General features: G+C 36.0%; 4 protein-coding genes and 1 long non-coding RNA gene across 6 annotated transcripts in view; 1 reads left to right on the top strand and 4 right to left on the bottom strand.

Moving 5' to 3' along the window:
* Positions 1–12452, bottom strand: part of LOC109362365 (uncharacterized protein At1g04910) — a 27149-nt gene extending 14697 nt beyond the window's left edge. Inside the window, exon 1 of the mRNA XM_019608099.1 lies at positions 12448–12452. The gene's annotated coding sequence lies outside the window, so the exon portion shown is untranslated. The remainder of the gene's footprint in view (positions 1–12447) is intronic.
* On the bottom strand, positions 2421–4527 carry LOC109362367 (oxygen-evolving enhancer protein 3-2, chloroplastic-like). Its single transcript, XM_019608103.1, has 3 exons — positions 4226–4527; positions 3097–3392; positions 2421–2539 (listed from the first exon to the last, which is right to left on the bottom strand). Exons 1-3 carry the CDS (start codon positions 4479–4481, stop codon positions 2441–2443), a joined length of 651 nt encoding a protein of 216 aa, XP_019463648.1. The 5' UTR covers positions 4482–4527; the 3' UTR covers positions 2421–2440.
* On the top strand, positions 6049–9901 carry LOC109362366 (peptidyl-prolyl cis-trans isomerase FKBP20-2, chloroplastic). 2 transcript variants are annotated; one of them, XM_019608102.1, is made up of 7 exons: positions 6049–6142; positions 6647–6690; positions 6778–6974; positions 7335–7444; positions 8763–8871; positions 9019–9095; positions 9547–9901. In XM_019608102.1, the coding sequence occupies exons 1-7, from the start codon at positions 6059–6061 to the stop codon at positions 9664–9666; spliced, it is 741 nt and encodes a 246-aa protein (XP_019463647.1). In that variant the 5' UTR covers positions 6049–6058; the 3' UTR covers positions 9667–9901. The 2 variants fall into 2 exon arrangements, with proteins under 2 accessions (XP_019463647.1, XP_019463646.1); XM_019608101.1 differs by having other exon boundaries at positions 6069–6134; positions 6600–6690.
* On the bottom strand, positions 10502–23681 carry LOC109362368. The gene is made up of 2 exons (XM_019608104.1): positions 23468–23681; positions 10502–10817 (listed from the first exon to the last, which is right to left on the bottom strand). Exons 1-2 carry the CDS (start codon positions 23638–23640, stop codon positions 10724–10726), a joined length of 267 nt encoding a protein of 88 aa, XP_019463649.1. The 5' UTR covers positions 23641–23681; the 3' UTR covers positions 10502–10723.
* On the bottom strand, positions 13180–16718 carry LOC109362369. The gene is made up of 4 exons (XR_002109401.1): positions 16146–16718; positions 15804–15871; positions 15614–15702; positions 13180–14049 (listed from the first exon to the last, which is right to left on the bottom strand). It is a non-coding gene; the product is annotated as an uncharacterized LOC109362369 (long non-coding RNA).

The raw sequence follows: 23681 nt of genomic DNA, 5'->3' as shown, positions 1-23681 counted from the left end.
GAATGACTTGTTATTAAAAAATATTTAAATTAATTAAATGATTCTAAATGAAAAAATTCTATTAATTACAAATTTTTCAAAATTAATTAAATATGTGTATTTCCTCATGATATGGGAGATAGATTATCAGAAAAGAAATAAACTTATTGTGAATTGTCTCTCAAGTTCTGAAAGATTGAAAATTCAATATTAATGGTCATTACTACATTTTAGCTCAAAAGGAAATGAATATGGATCCTAATCATTATTGCTCTCTTAATTCTCAAGAATTATATATTTAAATTATTTAATAAATATAATTTAATTAAAAAATTGATTTATATTGTTTGTAGTTATTTTGAGAAAAAGTAAAAAAGTAACCAAATAAATAAACCAACTAAAAAGGTAAATAAATAAAACAACATAGGTATAAAAAAAAGATGAGAAAAAATATATATCATTAATGAGTTTTATAAAAGTATGATATGTTTCCTATTGCCATGAGTAGGCTTGGACCTTTATATTTTGTGAAAGCAATGTGCTTGTACTTTTTTATAAAAACAAAACAAGGACAACACAAAGCAAAGATAAGACGGTCACCAAGAAAACGTTGGTCTAGTAGTGTAAGACCTCATTAGATCTCCAATATTGAATATTCGATTTTTGGGAGCAATATTTGTTGGAAGAGACAATCATGAATCCAAAGGAACTTAGTTCTTTACCCAAAAATGTGAAAGACTACCCGTCATCTTACATTCTTATACTTTTAATTTTGCATTTAATCTTTATTAAGTCTAATTTGTCTAAGTTAGAGTGATATGCTTTGAAATCTCATATCATTGATCCTTCATATAATCATATCATGTTATGTCTCCTTTAAATGTTTTAGATTGAGATGGATGAGTAAAACTTTCCTTTTCTCTATGGATAATTGATTTAGTATCAAATTAAGGAGATTAATTGACTTATAAACAATTGATTAGTTTAGAATATTGTGAAATTGATTTCTACATGAGATAATTGATTATGACTTGTGCTTATTGTTGAAATTAGAAAATTGGTAATAAGTTAGTGTTAATAGATTATCTAGAGTTTTCACTTCAAGATAACTATTTTCAAGAATCGAAAATTTCATACAATAATAAACCATCATATGTAATCTCTCGTTCGAAATTAACTAGAAATTTTAAAAAGTACCAACTTGAGATTAAATTAGAAAAAAAAAACTTTCATTTAAATATAGCTTTTACATATTTACATCTAATTAACCATCTCTAATTTATACATCTACTTAACCATATCTAATTTATAAGTATTTATTTAATGTTTAAAACTTCAATCTTGATTCAATTGGTTTTGTTGTAACTAAGACATGCTCCACAAATGATTATTAATCAATTAAGTAGACTTAATCTTTACTTAATCCATTATTGACCAATTAAATGAACTTAATTGATACAAGTGTTTGAGACATCTAATTAATCTCATATCTATTCAACCCATTTTAGATTTGTATATTACCCTTGTTTAACAATATGTTGTAATCCACACAAGTTCATGGTTAAATTAACTCTCCAAAACTAACTCAAATTGGTGATTTTTTTTTAATTTTAGTGTGGTTGTTGCCCAAAATTGTTGAAGCAATAGGAAGGAAAAAAGAACAAGAAGAAAAATTAGGAGCCACAATGTGAAACAAAAAAGAATTAGGACATTTCTAATAAGATCATGATTATTAGTTGAACTAATAACCTAAGAGAGGATCACACTCATTAAAAATAAGTGAAAAATATTTATTTGTCTCTTTATTAATGGAGATGATCCTTACTCAGATTTGTAACTCCAGACTTAAGTAATAAGAATCACTTCAAAACCTTCTGGTATCTAAAACTAACCTCCTTTATTCTTTATATAGAAACCAAAATAGAATAATCATTTCAATTAGATATGACATATCATCGACCGAATCAACTCAAAATTCATTCAAAACTCAACTTATTAATTAACTCAATAAACATGGTTTAGAAACCAAATAAGTTGAACTTGATCTAAAGTTGAACTCATTAAATTACGAGTCCAACTTAAGCGAAGTAAAAGTTCACTCATTAGGTTTATAAGTTGAATCAATAATATACATCTATGTTACTATTACCAATTTATTATATATTTTTGAGATTTTTTTTCAAATTTCTTTAGACTAGTGCAAACCTAAACATATGCTAGATTAATAATAAAATCAAGTCTTTCTCAATCTAGATATTAATATCATTCATCTATTTCATTTTAGAGACATCATATGAGGTTACAAAAACTTAGACAACAACCTTAATTATGTTAGTTGATGATAATCCTCTGCTATAATGAACTTTCTCTCATTTTGATTTTCTTAAAATAGTAGTTAAACAAAGTGTGTGAGAAAATCATACACAAAAAGCTTACACAAGAAAAGAAGAAACTAATCACATTAACCAATTTTGGCAAGAACATCATTCAGAGTAGAAACTGTCTCAGCATAGTACTTCTCTGCATCTGAACTGCTCTTAACTTTTGCTGCATAATCCAACTGTTAAACAAAATCAGAAACTTTGATTAGTCTAAAATCTATCAAAACTATACTCACAAAGATCCAATGTTATATAAATTTGTGGTTCATATTTAAGATGACGGTTGGACTAGACTGCAATCGGGGAGCCTCCAACTACCCTGGAGTTTCATTGTTATCGAGGTATGGGAAGAATGAAAAGCCACAACTGAGACAACATGTCTTGAAGACCAAGAGGTATTTAAATCATTCCCGAGATAATGAGGTAGGCGATGTGGGACTTACTTCCCAACACGCCCCCTCCATATTAAGGTTCCATCTCAAAACCAATTGGCAATAAGAGGAGTAGTCTAACAAGTATTTAAACCATTTCCGATATAATGAGATAGGTGGTGTGGGACTTACTTCCCAACAAAACCCAACAGCGACAATATTTCAGTTTTGGTCGTCAACTAAGTCATATCGTAATCACAATTGCAACTCGATTTTCCCACTTAAAAGCAAAACCGCAACTACAATTTAAAACGCTCGAAAAAAGTACTATATGGTATCTACATTTTATTTGCTTATCAACTTACATTGTTGATATCTTTGAAAAGTTTTCCAGTAAGCTCCTTGAGTGATTGCTTCTCCTCCTTGGGCTTGGAAGAGATGATTGTGTTAAGATCGTAGCGAAGATACTCGGCCCTTAGACGAAGATCATTCTGAACAGAAGGCCAAGCTTTCTTCTCTATGAACTTCTTGACAGCAACAATTTCCTTGGCTGATTCCTTTGTTCTTTGTGCTGCTTCACTTGGAGTCAATGGTTGAAGGAAGAACCTTTGTTTCAATGGAAGTTCAAGGTCTCTTGCTTCATCTGAGTTCAATGTTCCAGCTGCCAAATTCCATAACACACTCACAATGGTTATAGTTTTCATCAATCTCTTTCACGATGCATGACTGACCTCACTCCTAGGAATCGAACCCTTCCGAGGAAGTACTAGTCCCTTTTTGAGAACATGTTTGGCTATTAAATTAATGATAAACTTCTATTAAAAGAAGCTAAAAAGAGAGCTTTTTTCCATAAGTTTCTCTAATAAGCTTGTTGAAATAAGCTAAAAATAGTTTATACAGGTTATAAGCTATTCTGATAAGTCCAAATAAAGTCCTTATACACTCTTCAAATGCCCCCTAAATGCATGTTGGGAAAGACTAACTTGTCGTTTTTCAAAAGCTCTTAAAAAGCTTTTGATTATAAGTTATTTTCAGTATAAAATAAGCTAATCTAAATACACATTAAGTCTTACCCATGATATAAAACTGGTTGGGGTACAAAACTAATATACTACTCCGTGCTTTGCAAAGTGTGTCACTTCATATACCAAAAGCTTGTGATTGATCGAAACATTATAATTTGCCGAGTTTGCAATGAAATTTAATTTCTTTTGCTAATGAAGATCCTTTGGCACAGAGAACTATACACTTTGTGTTCCAGACAAGTGATTTCTCTCTAACACTACAATGTCACATGAAATTAAGTGATTTCAACCTGAAAAGCTAGGATCTTGATTGTATAAAAATGTAATTGCATTTTGATTTTTCTTTAATTGTCCACGTCACTTTTCTCTCTAGTACTAGAGACGATTCTGACTCCTCTTCGATAAAAATAAAAAAAACAGGTTAAGCCTCACGACTCTATAAGCGCTTTTTATCGCGATAAAAACTTACGAAGTCCGCCGGAAGGTGGTGGAGGAGGTCCAATTTTGATAGGAATAGCATCAGCAAGAACACCTTGAACAAATGATCCAGTTAACAAACCAGTAGCAACAAGACCAATAACTTCTCTTCTACTACTTTGTGCCTTATCAACATTTTGAGCTCTAACTATGAAACTTGTAACTGAAGTAACCCTTTTACCATTGCTACACAAATTCAACCTTGTTGTTGTTGTTGAACCACAAAAGCTAGCCATTGCTTGTGCCATTGATTTTATTGTTATTCTTTGTTGAATGTGACACAACACAAGAATGAATCAAAAGAGAGTGTAATGAAATCATTATAATTTTGTTATGGAGTGTGTGGATGATGATTGTTATGTGTGTGATCCATATTTGTTCTTACCTTATCTCACATTTTCCAACTTGGATGTGGTATCAGCCAATCGGGAGCACATCTGTTGTACCTCAAAGTATGTTACTGCTTGTGATTGGTTGAAAAAATATATTTAAATTAAAATTTTAATAATTAATTATTTTTCTGACAAATCACAAACAGTGGCACATGGAGTGGCACACTATTTTGGGACAGCAGATGTCCATCCCCAACCAATCAGAGATCTTCAATTTTAATGGTGTAACATATTTTATCTAGATGAATACTGTAAAAAAACAAAGGAAAAATGATATGATAAGACATTTTTTTTCTTTTTATATATAATAGAATAACACTTTTATTATTAAAAATACATGTAAAATAATTAAGTATTTATCTCTTCATGAATGGAGAAAATTCTTATTCATTTTCCTATTATGTTTTTCCTTTTAGAGTATAAAAATATGTATCAATAAATTCCAACCTAATCATAAATGATTAAGTTTCTTAATTACAAATTCCATCTCTATTATGAATATGAAAATGTTTTGTTTAATATCGGGCCTGTTTGATTTTGTTGTGTGTTTTATAGTTTCCAAAAACAATTTTACAAAATGGTTTTTTTTTAGGGATAAAAACAAATTTATTTGCTAGAAATAGTTGTCCTAAAACAATTATTACAAGGTTGTAAAGCTTCATCTAATATTTAAATATGTCAAAGATATATTTTATTTATGTGTAGAGTCTTCTCTCCAATAAAAGAGAGGAATATTTAAATATTTAAATATGTCAGACAAATTCTGGTTCGACTATGTTAAACCCAAAATAACCCAAAAAGTTAATCAAATAGTTTACTTAAAATTTAAAAAAATAATGGTGAACACTAGTCTAATATTTTGTTTTACTCTAGTATAAAAAAGATAGAGATATATTAGTTTAATATAATTATACACAATTATTAATTATATAAAATTTTACATGTATATATAATTATATATTTATAAATAATTATTAATCGTATATAATATCATTTAGTCTACAAGACAATATAGTCATTTAAACTAAGTAAACTTACTACGGAATATCTTCTAGTTTAATGTGTATGTGGAGTTGGATTTTAATAATGATAGTGGATAATACACTTATAATATTAAAAAAGTGAAAATATTAAACTCTTAACTTAAGGAAGTTGATTTATTAATTTTTTTTGGTTTCCCACTAGAGGTAATCATGTCCGAGCCGGAACATCTATCCAGAGATATGTGAGGCTAACTCTTCTAACAGGTATTTTTTTTATCCATAAGACTCGAACCCGAGACCTTACTTAAGGAAATCAAACATCTACCACTTGAACCAACACGTTAGTAGTTGATTTATTATATTAGCCATTTGTTTGAGCCATAATTATGAAACTATCTATCCTTCCACGTGGAAGATGATTATTTTGGTTTGAGCCTTTTAGAATGGATAATGATAATAATATACAAAGAAACTACAATTTCAGAAACAATGCTATCTTCTCTCTCACTCATGCCATCTCTTCATTGTAACTCTCTCTCTCTCCTTTTAAATTACAGTTGCACTTACATTTGTGTTAATATCATTACGGCCGTTACAATGTGAATTGTTTTTTAATTAAAAGAATATTTTTGAATACGATGCGGCCAAATGCGGTTGCGCTGCAACCGTATTTCTGTGATTCGGTGTCACACTGCAATTATGGCATTAGTGTTTATCATTGACTAATTTTACCAAATAGTTTGGATTCCATAAACTAGTTTATCATCTTTCAATTTTCAGCCCTAAGTTATAATCTTTCAGTTTGCTTATAAGTTAGTTTATCAGCTAATTGTGCCAAATAGAGCATCATTTTGTATATATATATATAAAAGCTAGATCTTTGTACTATGTGGAGCTAGAATTTTTGCTTTAAGGTTAATGATTTGTGCAAATTAGAGAATGGAAGTTATTGCAAGTGGTTCTTAACTGAAAAGCTTTTATTTTGTGGCAGTGAAGTTCCCTTGTGCTGGGAAAGGAATAATCTTTTGTGAAAGTAAACGATTAACAGATGGATGCAAAGATCAGAAATCAAAGGATAAAATGTAAGAGGGGCATGTAAAAATTGACATTCTTTTGCAACATTTCTTGAATGGATTATTGCTTATTATAACTATTATCTATATGGACAGTGTGGAGAATAGTTGCTTATTAAGAAGGAAACTTATCCTTTCTGTTTTGGTCTCAAGTGCTGTTTTTCCGACATTATCTTCGTATGCAAAGTCGAAGAGTAAGAATCCATATGATGAGAATAGGTTGCTACAACAAAATAGGCGAATACAGAAAGAAAATAATGTACCAGATGACTTCCCAAATTTTGTTAGAGAAGGTAACAATTATCATTTTCTCATCTCTGAAAATCTACTGCTGTAATTTACCTATATTCTGTCATGTATGATCTTACATGATTATGTTACTTTCTTAGTTCGATAAGAAATTTTCTATTATTTTTCGCCCAGATCCCATTGAGTGGGAGCCTAGTGCACTGAGCTGCCCTTTTGAGCCGACCCACCTAGTGGGATAAAGGCTTGGTTGTTCTTGTTGTTGTATTTTTCGTCGTGCGATATCTCTAGACAGCGGCCACAGTTGTGCTCATGAACTGAAATTTTCAGTGTGAAAAACTTGTATTTTGTGAACTTCTTAGATATGATTTTGATATAATGGTTTGATCTACTGAAATGTGTTTCAGGTTTTGAGGTTAAAGTATTATCATCAGATAACTATGTAAAGCGTGATTCAGGGCTCCTATACCTAGATTTTGAAGTTGGTAAAGGTGATTGCCCAAAGGATGGTCAGCAGGTTTTCCTTTTATTTTCTTTCCAACCTGCCACTTCTTCCTTTCTCATTTAGTCTTAACTCTCACAATCCGTTTACGGTTGGGTTTTGGATAGGAAGGAAATGAAATGAAAAGCTTGAAAGTCATGAAATATACTTGTGAAATGACTCTAAAGTTTTTCATTTCCTTCCTCTCCAAAACTAAAATCGTAGACTCAACCGGTTAGAGCTTATTTGCATAAGCAGTTTAATTAAGTGCTTATTCCAAAAGTTTTTCTTTTGTTGAAATAAACTCTCTATAAGCACCTCTAAGTCAATAAGCATTCTCCTTCAGAATGAGAACTAGAATTGTCCTCATGCAGTTTTTGGTACTGGCTACACTTCTAAATGTGACTAGAGATTAGAAAGAAGTATATTCGGCTTTGATATCAAAACATTTGGGTTGCCTCTTATAAACCCACATACTAGGTCCAAGAACCCTTTCCTAGACCCCCATACATAGCAGAATCTTTATAGCACTAGATTGCCATTTTTATCAAAACATGTTATATGTTTTAAAAAAAGCACTGAGGCACTTGGGCTGCATCACCAATTACATAACAATTTATCAAGGAATTGCTTGAGTTGGTTGACATGAGGAAAATGGAAATTATGTTTGAGTGGTTCAATTGGAGAGGTCATATAATTTTCCAAGAGCAAGAAGCCTGAGACTCATAATAGTGAAGACTTTTCATCATGGTTTACTATGAGGGGCTAACTACTCAAGGTTTTGGTGTCATTTTTTCCACACCTGTTGTAAGAAACTCCTTATTGAATAATATCTTGACAACAGCAAGTAAAGAAAATACAAAAGAATATTAGAATGAATAGTTTCTCCATTTGCTGCTGTATGTGCATCAAACAGTTTGTTTGTATAAACCAATGCTGTCTAGCTATTTTACGGTGGCTAATATTACAACTTTGAAGCTATATCATTGGCAGCATTTAACTTTTAGGCACTAGGATTTAAAACTTCTTTTTTGGTTGAAAAAAAAGTTGACCTGAATACACATTATATTCGTTGTCATGAGCGATCTCTCCTAAAATCTTAAGTTCTTGAGTAGAGGTGAATGAATGATTTTTATATCTAACACGTCCCCTCATACGAGTTCTTTGGTCTTGAAGCGTGAACAATGCACAGGCCTTGATACGAGCTCTTTGGTCTTGAGGTGGCTCGGATCAAACTCTAGATCAATTGGTCTTAGAAGACCTCATACCATTTCATTAACATGGATGGTTTTACATCATCTCACCTTTAATAATTTGCTTACTATCTGATTCCATATCATGGTGTGCACTGCAGGTCATTTTTCACTATGTTGGCTATAACGAATCTGGTCGTCGTATCGACAGCACTTATTTGCAGGGCTCACCTGCCAGAATCCGCATGGGCACAAACTCATTGGTTCCAGGTTAAAACTTCAGAACTATTTGAGTTCTTATACAGTAAAGAATGTATGCCAAATAATGTATTTATCATTTGCTTGCTTTCTATGTTTCCCCTAAAGAACCACAGATAAGTTGAGAGTGAAGTGAAAAAGTTACATTTTCTGATACAGGATTTGAAGAAGGAATTAGAGACATGAGACCAGGAGGAAAGAGAAGAATCATTATTCCTCCCGAACTTGGACCACCGGTTTGTTCTTACATCTCTGATATTATTTCTTAACATATTCTTTTGAATCTCCTATGATATGATCAATCATGATGCTTTTCCCTTATTTTGGGGTAATTTTGATCTTCTGTAGCACCAAATGCACAGGATAGATAAATTTTCAGCCTATCTTTTCTCACACTTGCTGCAGAATATTGAAGTGCATTACTTGGATTCAGCTTAGCTCTTTTTATAACAAATTAGAATTTATATTATATGATTCAATAACATGTTGAACTCACCGAAAAATGAAGAAGGAAACTTTAGTCAACAATGTATTCATATCTTGAGCACCTCTTAACAATAGTTCATCATTCTATAAGTAATTTTTCTAGTTACAGTTTTTGCAAGTGCACAAAGCTACTCTAGAAAACATTATTCTAAAGGAAATAATATCTCTTGTGTAGCATGCCTGATACTATGTGTTCTGCAGGTAGGACCTTCTACGTTTTTCAGCGCAAAACAGTTCGAAGTTTTTGATGTTGAACTATTAAGCATACAAAACTGCGAAAGAAGGACGATCGCCTTTTACTCGGATGTTGTATGCAATTGAGGCAAGGCTACCATTTGAGCTGTCTAGAGCATGACCACTGAAGCAAAGATTATAGCTAGGAATCCATTCTGATTTTATCACATTAAAACAGTAGCCTCACAAACTTAAGCTTCTTGCTTTGAGGCAATCATAATTCTTCAATGTAGAGTATTATTTTTAGGTTCAATTTTGTCAAAGTATTCTTTATTGTTATGGTTCTGTAGACCAAGATTTATACCAAGTACATATCTTCAGTGAAATTACTTTAAAAAAATTCCGAGTAGTTCTTCATTCCATTAGGATGGTTGATCAATGAACAATGATAGTTTTGCAGCAGCATGGACATGAAACTGTAGCATATACCCAAATACATGCTCTGAAACATTGGGAATTAAGTAGCACATGACTTATTATTAAGAGAGTAACTTACATTTGTGAAATAAGAATGAATTCTTAATAAGAATGATGATGAACATTCTTAAAAATTTAAAAACCCACCCTTATGAATGGGTGCTCTTAAATTAACTTAAACAACTCTCATGTACAAACAAGTGAATTGATGTTGGCCATTCATGGAGGAAAACCGATGATAAGTGAAAATTGCGAAACCTTTTTTTTTTGTATAATCAAGGGTATCCTTTCACCCTATGGCTAAAAAAATAATCTTTTTCAGAATGTATTATTGCCTTTCTCAACAAGTGTGCTCCAAAAAATCGAACATTTAACTTTTTAACATCTTGGTGAAAAATGTTGTAACTTAAATGACCCAAATATTGCCTTCAAAGCATTTATACTATGAGTGAATAAGACAACTTTCCAAAGAAAGAGTAGATGAAATGAAAAGTGAAGTTAGCCATTGGGCACACTTCAAAAACAAATCTTACAAAAAAAAATGAATATTCTTCACATTTAATCAATCAAGTATTACATATACTAAGCCAAGATGTTACTACATGATTAGCACAAAGTCAAATCCTTAAGTTGGTTAGACGAGTGTTTTTCCTCCATGGCTAAAGAACAAAGCAGCAATAGCCATAGGTAGTTGTTGCTTCTGCCTTCAAATTTTGATGAAGATAAGTTAAGCATGCTTGAACACTTTCATGCTGAGCCAATGGAAGTACACAGCTATCACAACTATAGGAAGAGTCAATGGAACTAAGAAGCAGTAGTACCTATGAGATTAATCAAACACAAACCAGAAAAAAATGATAAGTTATTTTCTGTTTTCACAGGCAGAGGTAAACAGAAATATCAATTTTAAAGATGATAACAATAAACAATTATATAAGAACCACCACATCATCATGTGCATCAAATTTGTTCAAATCCTGCTCTAAGAACACTTCGCTACCAAGTTGGAAACAGGCAGCAAGGCTGCATATATCTACCCTCCCCATACCCCATTAGGTAGAAGTTTCGTGCATTGAGCTGCATTTTTTTCCGGATCCACATCTGTGATCTCACTCCTTTGTGTCACTCCATGTGCCAAGAGACATGATTGACTAGAAAAATATTTAATAATTGCAATTATAACTTCAACAATTTTTTTCGAACCAATCAGAGGTGATGGTACATGGAGTGGTACAAAAAGTGGGACAACAGATGTGCTCCCCTTTTTTCCCAAGATTCCAGAAGGGGATCATGTTTGGTTGTGTTCTAACATGATGAAAAATAGAAAACCTAGCTTGAAGGCATTATTGCCATCATGTCTATAGCAAGTACATCAATTTATAAGTATTGAAGACCTTATATACAAGGTTGGAACAAATATCATTTGGAGAATTCTTGAAAAAACCAAAAAAACATGTGGACCAAACAGAAAGTGTATTACTATACTTGATTAACTACTTGTCATTAACTACTCCCCTCCTGCTATCCATGTTTTCTGGCTTTGGCAATTGTTAAACATTATCAGAAAATGGGATGCTTCCCAAGAAAGCCTATTCAGTCAAGGCTTTCCTGGAATACGAAATCTCTAATGAGCACAGCCTTAATACTACTAAGTTCTTGTGCACTATCTGGACCATTTGATGTTGGAAAAATTCAGAGGTTACAGCCGGAGATAGCTGGCACTGGTCCATGGTCATCTCTAAGATCTCTCACCTAGATGAGCCTTGCCGACTTCAGAATGAGCATAAGCTTGGGTATGTGAACTCAGACTGACAGTCTCCTAGATCCTGATAGTTTTGGCATAGTCTTCCACTCTTCTGTAAGCCTTGTTTTTTTTTCCTTTTTCATTTGCACCAATAGAAAATGCCAAAAAAACCAGTTTTTCTCTACCCTCACAATAACAACAATCAAGTCATAGTACCACTATGTGATGTCAGTTACATGGACCGAATAACGCCACAATGCTCTATAATAGTTTTCTCTACCCCTAAAAGCTGCATAAAATGAGCAGAATCATTTGGCATCAGCTTTTGAACCAAGATGTTTATAAAGTTTTACCCACAAATGACAAGTAGCAATCCTCAGTTTCCAGATACACACAATATGACAAGAATAGAACATTTTTAATTTGTATAATTGAGTAATTAGCAGATGATGATGGGAACTAAGTAAATCAGATTTTTGTCAGCCTTCTCCGGTGAAGTATGAATGGCGGCATATCTATATGATAGACCCACTACCCTGAAATCAGATTAAATAAATAGATCCATTATTGAACACTTTGCAATCTATTACTTTATGCATTGTGTTTTGTACTTTTTATTTTCCCTTTCCAAAAGTCAACAAATATTCTAAAAACCATTCCCCAAAAGCTTAAAGTTGAATATATACATATATGTATATATTCTTAACGAATGAATTCACTAATCAATTATAGTACTCATCAACATGTACAATATTCAGTGGTAGGAGTTCATGGATGGTCATCAAACAATGATCTAATATCAAATATTGAAGAAACAAAATGATAAGAAACACCAAGGTTTAGTGGTTAATTAGAACATATAAGCGGATATTCTGAAATCACTGATAAACACTGGTTCAGAATCAAAATGAGAAATAGAAATTGAAAAGAAATCGAAACAAGATCAATGTGATCTTGATCGGAAGAAGTATAATATTTCCAGAAAATGTGTATACAAGATAGAAGAATACAAGAGAGAAAAAGTAACCGCCTAACTGATTCCTGAATCAGTCCAATTTCCAGAATCTCCAAAAGTGAGTTATTACACAACCTAACTACTATTTATAGCTAGTTAATTATTCTTTTCTTCCTCCTAGAATACACCTGTGTAATCGGGGATGGCTTCCTATTAAGTTTTGGGAGGATATTTGGATTGGTAATGCCCCTTTTCATGGCGTTTCCTAGGCTTTTTATCTCTCAACTTTGCATAGTGCTCCTATCAGTCAGTCCTATTCATCTTCTCTTTCTAATATTTCCTGGAAATTTTACTTCTTTAGGAATTTCATGATAGGGAAATCTCGAGTCACAGACTCTTTTTGTTGCTTTGCTGGAGTCTCTTGTTCTCTCTTCTAATCTAGATAAGACGATCTGGTCTCTTAACTCTTTGGGTTTATTTTCTAGCAAATCCTACTTCCAGTTTACCACTTCATCTCACATTGGTGTTTCTTTCCTTTTGGATAAGCCTATCTGCAAATCAATTGCCCTCCTCGAATTTAAATCCTTTGTTTGGACTGCTTTGCTTAACGGGATCAATACAAATGATTTGCTACAAACTCAAAGGCCTCTAGTTGCTTTTTATCCTGATTACTATGTTATATGCAGAGTTGCAGACACAGTTCTGAATCTGGTTTGCATTTACTTTTGCATTGCTCAGTGGCTTCCGTTCTCTTGAATAATTTGTTTAGTGTCTTCGGAGAACATTGGGATTGCCCCGTGGATTTAGAGCAATTCTTACTTAAGTTTTTTGGTGCATTTGGTTGGAACAGTGCTAGAATCTTTACAAGGTGTTGGTTGTTTCTTGAGTTCATCTGAGCTAGAGTAGTTTTACTACCTTCTTTGTTGTGTTGTTCTTATGTTCTTTTTAGGGGGTGTCTCTGATAGACCTGTAGAGACTGACATGCTCTGTTGCATGTTTCTAGTTGATAGGTTTTTGTTTCTACTTGAATGTTTTCGGGTTTCTTTTGTGCTTTTAGTTCTTGAGAATTACTTACCCTCTTGCTTTCGTACTTTTCTCTTCTCTCTTAATTAATTCTTTATATAGATTTTTTTTTGGACAATTATCATATACTCACTTTTCTTCAAGTAACTTTGGGAGTACCACATCTGTGTAATACTGAATGGAAGACCATGCCATGATCCTGAAATTGTATACATTTGTCATGTTGCTGCCAAATCTTTCCATCAGGTACTTAGGAATCTCTTCAACCACCCGTACATCATTCCTCAAGGTATTGACAAAATATTCTCGATCATAAATGTCACTGAATTTGCTGGAAAATTGAAACATTGTGAAACAATTTAGTCTATATGAAATGACAAACAGCTTGATCAGCACTCCAAGAAACTATTCATTACAAGTTACAACAGTGTAATTTTATAAGAACCGTAGTAATTAATCCTGGATAGTGACCTGGAGCAGCCAACCCTAAAAATGCTACAGTGTATAGCAGATCATAGAGTGGCCAATATACTAAAGATAGAGCATAAAATGCAAATAATTTCTTTCTCTGTTTTTTATTAAAAAATAGTTGGAATAAGGGAAGAATTTTCTAAAGATGAAGAGAAGGAGAATGAAAAGGAGGAGAATAAGAAATCCTTCGGATAATAAAAAAATGTGGGAGTCATAAGGTGGTCAGGTGGTTAAGGTGATAGGTTTAAGGAATAGAGTGATAAGAAGGTTCGAGTCTCACTCACTACAAATACAACATACTAACATTTGCCTATAAAAAAATAAAAAACAAATGTGTGACACGTAACAAAAAAATCAACATAGCAAACCTGCCCAGCCCCTCCACGTATCTGTGAGGGACACCACTTTAAAAACACCATGTGCTTTACACCATATTGAAGGCAAACACCTAGACTTGTCCCAAAGCATATAAGCTGGTGAAGTCAAACCTGGGGGACCTATTTTGACCTTAAAATGAAGCCACATAAATTAAAGTCCCTAACCAAGAAGAACAATGAGAAACCTATCCCACAGTTGTATGGCCATTTGAGATTCTACAAAAAATTGGCATTCTGGTTACAAGCTGAACCTACTTGCCTTTTTTATATTACACCCATAATTTTATGTCACAGTCGAAGAAAGCTATCCATGCTATACCCCTGTCAGCAGCATCCTACTTTTAACTGAAGATCTTAATATGCAAGTTAAACCAGAAGCTGTCCTGGCCGGTCGTTACTTACTAAATGAAATTATGGAAGGCTTAATTCAGTGGGAGAACCTGCCAGATCATGAAAACTAGTGGAAATCCTTTGAGGGAACCCAACTCCAATTTCCAGGTTTCCATCATGAGCAAAAATGTCTTTTTTTCTTTTGAGGAGAAAGGTATTTACAGGCCTCTAATTAAGAAGACCAATAATCCTAGTCTTGGAAAACCCAACCGACAGGAATGTAGAAAACCAGAAAGAAGGGGAAGCAATGAAAATGAATTGGAGGCAGCTGGAGAGGATCCTAAGGAAGAGGAAGAGGTGCCAAGGGAAATTAGAGGAAAGGTGTGCACTTATAAATGAAGAATAAAGAGGCAAGCAGGTTTGTGGCTCGGAACTGTCTCTGAGAGGGTGTTTCTATTTTGCTGTTTCCAGTTAACATTTCCCTTTCGCTTTGTAAGGAGAATTCTCTACAGTTTTCTATCTGTTAATCCAGAAATCTATCAGTCTTTATACTATACTTATATAATAAACTGAGTTGTGTAGTTATTTACAAATATTAATAATTTTAAATAAAAGGACAATTAACACACAAGACCTAGTCCATGCTATGCCAGCATAAATCACCAGAATTTGCTAGTCTTGATAAACTAAAATGAAAATGTAGGAAAACATACAGACCTAGGATCTTTCCATATGCTATGATAACGGAAATTGGGGATCACAAGTGTAGCATTGAGATAGCCAGCTACAGCAACAGCATTGCATATCTAAAAAGCACATTATTCATCAAATAAATAAGTCAAAGAGTAGTGCTAAATGAAGCACACTTAGAACAAACTAACAGAAGGAATGTACAGAAAACTCTAACCGATGTCCTTTGCTGATTTAAACCACCATTAGCCTCTACATATATGTATCCATTTGATTCAGGAAGACCTAAAAACCATAAGAAAACATAATTAATATTTTAACTGACTACACCGTACTGGCCAGTGGCCGAAGATACAAACATAATTTCCCAGATATAAATGTAAACAATATACTGCAACTAGATCATTTTAAGTTTTTGCAAATGAACAGCCCCCTAGAACCCCTCCTTTTATCATTCCAAATCAAATCTATTCTACTTTCCTCCCTAAATTCTAATGCATAGTTGCTCAGAAAGGAAAATGATATTTTTTACTGTACACAAACACTGTTGATATTATACCTTCTGAAGATCTGTTTACACATGGTTTCCACTCACCACCTTCATATGTACTCTTCCATAATGTCAATATCTGAAAGGAAGTAACTTACGTTTGTCACTAAAAGTAGCCAACTTAACCGAAAACAAAAATGAGTACACAGTTTAGATCTGTAAAATTCTTTTTCTTCATCTTAATACAACTCATCTTTTATCAAAAAAGAAAAGAAATAGCTGGGCATTAGGTAATGGCTTGTGTCCTAGTGACACCCAACTTCCATGCCAAGCCCCTCAAGTGAGGATTTTTTCCAGTGAGCGACAATGCACAAAACTTAGCCTGCTCTTTCCTATCTAATCACTCTTAGGACCTCCCTTTTAAATTTTAATCATGGGAATAAGAAACGAGCAAGACCCTTATATAACAATGTGGCCAAACTTCTTATTCCCTACACTTCCAAATAACAGACCAGCTAATACACCATAAACATCTTCACAAACCACAAATAACCAGCCCCTGTAAATTGAATAATTGATATCCACATACTAGGTACTACAACATGCAAATACATTATTCACTGTACATTTCTTACATAGGGTAATTTACTTCAAAAAATAATCTAATAGCTAAGTGATAGACACTGGTATCTATACTAGTAAGAAAAGAGAATGAAAGGAAATGTCCCTGAGCCAGAATCAATGAAATTCTTGGAATGGCTCTAGATTTTATTGAATTGAGAGTGAAAGAAGAAGAATTACAAGATTAGAAGCATACAAGGATCCCTGGATCCATTTTCCCCACCCCTGATTCCTGAATCAGATTGGTTAATCAAAAAACTAACTTCCCCTCCTAACTGTTATGCTATTAATAGCAGTTAGTTTCCTAACTGATTCTAACTACCCAAGGGTAGAAAGGGAAAGTTGGTTATTCTATCCAAACTTTCCTTTTTCCCCTTTTATACACGTTTTTAATTACTGGCCTGGTATTAGCCTTATCACTAAGGTAACATTAGTCACTCAGATGGTAGATCTGTAAGACATGAAGTGTTACCGTCCCAGTTCAAACCCCCTAAAATGTGCTCCCCCAGAAAAGGTTTGCCAGTCAAACAAAAAAAAGTCATCACATAGGAAACAAGAGGGCAGTTGGATTTCGAATCAATTGCCTCTGTCTAAATCTTTTGTTACACAGTTTATGGTGTTTCATCCATCATCTACTAAGTTTTCTGCCACCAGAAGTTTAGCAACTGGATTCCATCCAGACAAACAATTTTACTGTTGCCAAGCTAAAAAGATACCCTTCCATTAGTAAGTTATCAAAACTCAGCAGAACACTGAAGTATAACTAGTCCATGGTGAGGCTATTAACACTCTTCATTACCTATTTATGCACTTTACTAATCAATGATGATTTTTTATAAATAAAAACCTAAAACAATGCTAGGTCAATACGGAGTATTAGTAGGAAATTTAGAGTATCAATAGCATTACCCTAGTCACACTTTTAAAACAAAGTTAAATCCGTATTTAAATTTTACATTTGAACAAAGAAAGAACTTAATCTGGACATTCCAAATCTAGAATGCAAGACAGCTGCATCATCTGATCTTTCCTGTTCTTACACTTAAAACTTTCCATATATGGAAATCCCAATCACAAGATCCTCACAATACAATGTTCTAAGTCAAATAACAACCAAGAAAAAACAATTTTGGTCTTGAGATACTTGATATCCAAAGATCACTTTAGGGTATGTTTGGGAGTTACGAGGGAAAGGAAAAGAAATGAGAGGATTCAAAGAGCTAGGAAGGGAAAGAGAAAGGAAAACAAACCTCTCTCTTGTTTGCGATACGAAATTTAGATGGAAGGAGAGTAAAATAACATTGATGTTAGAATTTTTTTTATTTTTCCTTAGAAAATGTAATTAACAAAGGGAAATGAACAATAATGAAGTTATATAATTTTACTAAATTTTTTGAATATTTTGACATTTTGTGATAAACACTGGTTCATAATCAAATGAGAAATAGAAATTGAAAAGAAATCGAAACAAGATCAATGTGATCTTGATCGGAAGAAGTATAATATTTCCAGAAAATGTGTATACAAGATAGAAGAATACAAGAGAGAAAAAGTAACCGCCTAACTGATTCCTGAATCAGTCCAATTTCCAGAATCTCAAAAAGTGAGTTATTACACAACCTAACTACTATTTATAGCTAGTTAGTTATTCTTTTCTTCCTCCTAGAATACACCTGTGTAATCGGGGGTCTACCCTTCCCCTGACCCCTATCAATACTCCCCCCTAAAAGAGCCACCTTGTCCTCAAGGGGAAAAGAAGGAAATTTCTCCTGCAAAACTGCCGCTAGCTCCCAGGAATTATTACATTCGGGTAGCTGAGCCCACTTCACCAATACCTCAACCTGACCGTGTTGCAACTCACGACAGTCCACCACATCTTCCGGTTGCACGTCCAACTCATATTCCTCATTCAGCATTGGAGGTAGAGGCTGTGGACATTGGTTGGGTTTAAGCGCCTGTTTCAGCAACGACACATGAAAAACAGGATGGATTTTGGAGTAGCTCGGCAACTCAAGCTTATAGGCTACTGTCCCCACCTTGCCTAGCACCTGATACGGCCCATAAAAACGAGGAGCTAACTTCATACACGGCCTTGCTGCCAAAGACTTCAGTTTATACGGCTGAATCTTCAAATATACCCAATCTCCCTCCTGAAACTCCACCTGCCTTCTCCGCTTGTCCCCATATTTCCTCATCTGATCCTGAGCTCTCAACAGATTATCCTTGAGCTCGACCAAAATCGCATCCCTCTGCCGAATCATCTGATTCACCTCTTCGACTTTGGATGGGAAATCAGCAGCCTTAACCAACATGGGAGAATCCCGACCGTATAGAGCCCTAAAAGGGGTCATTCCCGCTGCACTATGGAACGTAGTATTATACCAGAACTCCGCCCAAGATAGCCATTTAAGCCACCTGGAGGGTTTAGGACCCACAAAGCACCGAAGGTAATTTTCAAGGCACCGGTTGACCACTTCTGTTTGTCCATCGGTTTGCGGGTGATAGGAAGTACTAAGTTTCAGCTGCGTACCCGCCAACCTGAACAATTCCTTCCAGAATGTGCTTAAAAAGATAGGATCCCGGTCGGACACTATGGAAGACGGGAAACCATGCAACTTGACCACCTCATGGACAAACACCGTGGCTACCTCCTTAGCCGTATAAGGGTGTCCGAGAGCATAAAAGTGGGCATACTTCGTCAATCGATCCACCACCACGAATATCGTATCCTTCCCTCCAACTCTAGGTAAACCTCCCACAAAATCCATCGAAATATCCATCCAAACCTGTGATGGAATCGGGAGAGGTTGCAACAATCCTCCCGGGGTCAGTGTAGAATACTTCTGCCTCTGACAGACATCACATTCCGCCACAAACGTCTTAACGTCTTTTTTCATGCCGTTCCAAAACAAACAACTGGCCACCCGTTTGTAAGTCTTGAAAAACCCCGAATGTCCTCCCATAGGAGTCTCATGGCACTCCTTTAGTATCAAAGGGATGCGGGTTGATTGGCTGGAAATTACTAACTTCCCTTTATACAACAATAATCCTTTTTTAAACTCAAATCCGGCATGAGAGTGAGGCGCTATGATCAAATCCTGTATCACCTGTTTCCACTTCGGATCTTGTTCCACCTCTTGTGTCCACATTTCAGTATCTGCTAAGGACACCACAAAAACAGCAGCGTACATTTCTCTTCGGGACAGGGCATCAGCAACCGCATTTTCCCGGCCCGGTTTGAACTGTATCTCAAAGTCCATCCCTATCAACTTCACAGCCCACTTAAACTGTTCCGCCGTGAATAGCCTCTGGTCATTAAGAAATTTTAAGCTCCGCTGATCTGTTTTAATGATGAAGTGTCTTCCTAGCAAATAATGTCTCCACCTCTGCACTGCCTGCACTAACGCCATCAATTCCCTCTCATAAACTGATTTCTGTTGGGCTCTCACCGACAAACCTTGACTCCAGAAGGCTAACGGTCTACCCGACTGCATTAACACTGCTCCCAACCCTTTGCTAGAGGCGTCAGTTTCCACCGTGAATACCTGCGAAAAATCTGGTACCGCCAAAAGAGGTAAATCAGTCATGGCTCTCTTTAATACTTCAAAAGCTTCCGTGGCCTGGGCTCTCCATTTAAAAGCATCTTTTTTCAACAAATCGGTGAGAGGTTTGGCCATTTTACCATAGTCACGGACAAACCTCCTATAATATCCGGTGAGACCGAGGAAACCCCTCAACCCCTTGATATCTTTCGGAATGGGCCAAGAACTCATCGCCTCCACCTTGGCTTGGTCAGCCTCCACCCCCTCCCCGGAAATAATGTGCCCCAAATACTTCAACCTCCTCTGCCCGAACATGCACTTCTTCCGGTTGGCTTTGAGACTATGCTTCTGCATAAGCTCCAACACTTGCCGTAAATGCCCCACATGAGAAATTATGTCAGTGCTGAAAACTAAGATATCATCGAAGAAAACCAATACGAACCTCCGTAAAAAAGGTTTGAGCACCTCATTCATGAGAGCCTGAAAAGTGGAAGGTGCATTAGTGAGACCGAAAGGCATTACCAGGAACTCGTAGTGCCCTTCGTGTGTTCGGAAAGCCGTCTTTTCTACATCCTCCTCCCGCATCCGGATCTGATGGTACCCCGACTTTAGATCCAACTTGGAAAAAATATGAGCACCCCCTAATTCATCCAACAACTCCTCGATGATGGGAATAGGAAATTTATTAGGAATTGTCACCTTGTTTAGAGACCGGTAATCTACACAAAACCTCCAGCCTCCATCCTTCTTCTTTACCAAGATAATCGGACTAGCATAGGGGCTTATACTGGGTCTTATAACTCCAGCCTGTAGCATTTCTGTCACCAACCTCTCAATTTCGGTCTTTTGATAGTGGGGGTATTTGTAAGGACGGATGTTTGGAATCTCTGCCCCCTCCTTTAGATGAATGGCGTGATCATGTCTTCGTTTCGGTGGAAGACCTTGCGGATCAACAAAAACCTCCGCGAAATCCTGCAACACGTCCTCCACCAAGGACAGAATCGGTTGATCCCGAATTCTGGGCTCCTCCATGTCCTCATAATGCAAGACTAGTCCTTCCTCTTCTTCCTTAAGCACCTGCATCATGGCACCAAAAGACAGCAGTGTTTTTGTCAAAGCCGGATCCCCTCGAATTTTGTAAACCGCTCCCCCTTTTTTCAATGTTAACTCCAACCGGCCAAAATCGGCTTTCACCTCTCCCAAGCTAGCCAGCCAATCTAACCCGAGGACTACATCCACACCTTTTAGTCCGAAAAGAAAGAACTCCTGAACCACCTCCAACTCCTGTACATACAATTTCACCCCGGAACACTTCCCCTTACCCCGAATTCTGTGGCCATCACCCACTTCTACAACATAAGTGGGAGTGTCTTCTATTTCCAAATGCAATCGCTGAACCAAATCTTGGGAAAGAAAACTATGGGAGGCCCCACAATCAATGAGCACTACCACCCCCTCTGCTTCCACCTTCCCCACAATCAATGAGCACTACCACCCCCTCTGCTTCCACCTTCCCCACAATCAATGAGCACTACCACCCCCTCTGCTTCCACCTTCCCCACAATCAATGAGCACTACCACCCCCTCTGCTTCCACCTTGCCTGCCACCTTCCAAGACTTTGCAGACGTCAACCCTGCCATGGAACACAGGGAGAGTTGCAATGCCGAGAATTCCTCCATTCTTGGTTCTTCCTGTCCCTCCCCTTCACTGTCTTCATCTTCTTCTAGAATAAGCATTTTTAATTGCTTATTCTTACACCGATGGTCCCAATGATAGGGTTCATCACACCGGAAACATAAGCCCTTCTCTCTTTTTTCCCGCATCTCTGCCCCGGACAACTGTTTGAATCCCCCTCCCCTGGCCCGACTTGCCTCCATTACATTCGTCGATCCAACACTGCTTTTGTCACCACTGGATGTACTGACATCATAACTCCTTCCCGTGGAACCCTTAGTGTCCACTGTTACCACTTTATTAAAGGAGTTATTCCTTTGAAAACCGGTTGTTCTAGAGTAAGAAGTGGCTCCTTTCTTGTTAACGATTATATTCTTCTGTTCAATCATAATCGCCTTCTGTATTACTGCCGTAAGAGTTTGAAGCTCAAACAACCTTACTTCGGCTTGTACCTCTTCTCGTAATCCATTCAAAAAGATGCCCTTGGCAAACTCTTGATCAATCTCCCGAAGAGCCCCTACATATTTCTCAAACTCTTCCACATAATCTTCTACCGTTCCGGTCTGTTTTACCGAGAGTAGTAACTCGAAAGGATTTTGTATCATCGACGGTTGAAACCTCCGAATCACTGCTATCTTGAATCCCTCCCAAGACGGATTTGGATTACATTTCTCCCACCATTGGAACCAACTCATGGCCTTCCCTTCCAAAGCTAAAACCGTGGCCTGCATTTTCTCATTTTCATTCACGCGTTTCAGAGAGAAATACCTTTCCAACCTGCGCGTCCAACCGAACGCGTCTTCCCCGACGAAGACTGGAATTTCCAGTCGCCTCCACTGCTCGTTACTTCGCCGCGACGAGTCAGCTCTATCGCCACCGCCGAATTCACTTCCTTCATCGCCGCCATGCTCCTCCGATGAAATACCTAATTTCGACGCGATTGCCGCCAAGAGATCCTCCGTCTTTCTCATTCTCGCCTCATTCACATCAATTATGGCTCGCATTTCCTCCTTCTCCTGTTCCCAGTCATCGTTACTCCTCGCCATGCTCCTCGTCATCATCAGCAGCGGTTTCTCGTGGAATTACAGGGCACCAGAATCGGTGCTCTGATACCAGTGATAAACACTGGTTCAGAATCAAATGAGAAATAGAAATTGAAAAGAAATCGAAACAAGATCAATGTGATCTTGATCGGAAGAAGTATAATATTTCCAGAAAATGTGTATACAAGATAGAAGAATACAAGAGAGAAAAAGTAACCGCCTAACTGATTCCTGAATCAGTCCAATTTCCAGAATCTCAAAAAAAGAGTTATTACACAACCTAACTACTATTTATAGCTAGTTAGTTATTCTTTTCTTCCTCCTAGAATACACCTGTGTAATCGGGGGTCTACCCTTTCCCTGACCCCTATCAATCACTCTCAACTTACAAAATACTATGTACCTCATTATAGAAATCCAATTTAGAACACTGATTGATCAAAGTCATAATTTTGTTCAATGTAGAAAACAAAAAGTTTAAAGTTGTATATCAATAAATTGATTGATTACCAGTCATTCTGCATGGCAGATATTACTGCAATATTTGAAGGCGGCAAAAGCTTGGAAATAACTGCAATAAAGTACCCAACAAAGAAAACAGAGCCAATTGACATAAATAACCATCCCCAAAGTTTTCTCTCGTCATGTGAAGCCAGCAGACTGGAACTCCAAGAACTTCTCATAGAATCAGGTAGATGCTAACCTTTGACCAGAATCAACACCT

This window comes from Lupinus angustifolius, chromosome LG12 (assembly GCF_001865875.1).
Source record: "Lupinus angustifolius cultivar Tanjil chromosome LG12, LupAngTanjil_v1.0, whole genome shotgun sequence".
In the NCBI taxonomy this organism is placed as follows: Eukaryota; Viridiplantae; Streptophyta; class Magnoliopsida; order Fabales; family Fabaceae; genus Lupinus; species Lupinus angustifolius.
This window is presented reverse-complemented; position numbering and strand designations above follow the sequence as displayed.

Bases quoted from the DNA above. Each gene is read 5' to 3' on its own strand.
- LOC109362366 (XM_019608102.1), top strand. From the start codon at position 6,059: ATGATAATAATATACAAAGAAACTACAATTTCAGAAACAATGCTATCT. The intron at 6,691-6,777 runs GTAAGAGGGGCA...CTATATGGACAG, and splicing joins CAGAAATCAAAGGATAAAAT to TGTGGAGAATAGTTGCTTAT. The intron at 9,096-9,546 runs GTTTGTTCTTAC...TGTGTTCTGCAG, and splicing joins CTCCCGAACTTGGACCACCG to GTAGGACCTTCTACGTTTTT.
- LOC109362368 (XM_019608104.1), bottom strand. From the start codon at position 23,640: ATGAGAAGTTCTTGGAGTTCCAGTCTGCTGGCTTCACATGACGAGAGA. The intron at 10,818-23,467 runs GTAATCAATCAA...TTAATCTCATAG, and splicing joins TCTGCCATGCAGAATGACTG to GTACTACTGCTTCTTAGTTC.
- LOC109362367 (XM_019608103.1), bottom strand. From the start codon at position 4,481: ATGGCACAAGCAATGGCTAGCTTTTGTGGTTCAACAACAACAACAAGG. The intron at 3,393-4,225 runs GTAAGTTTTTAT...GGAATTTGGCAG, and splicing joins ACCACCTTCCGGCGGACTTC to CTGGAACATTGAACTCAGAT. The intron at 2,540-3,096 runs GTAAGTTGATAA...TTTGTTTAACAG, and splicing joins TTTTCAAAGATATCAACAAT to TTGGATTATGCAGCAAAAGT.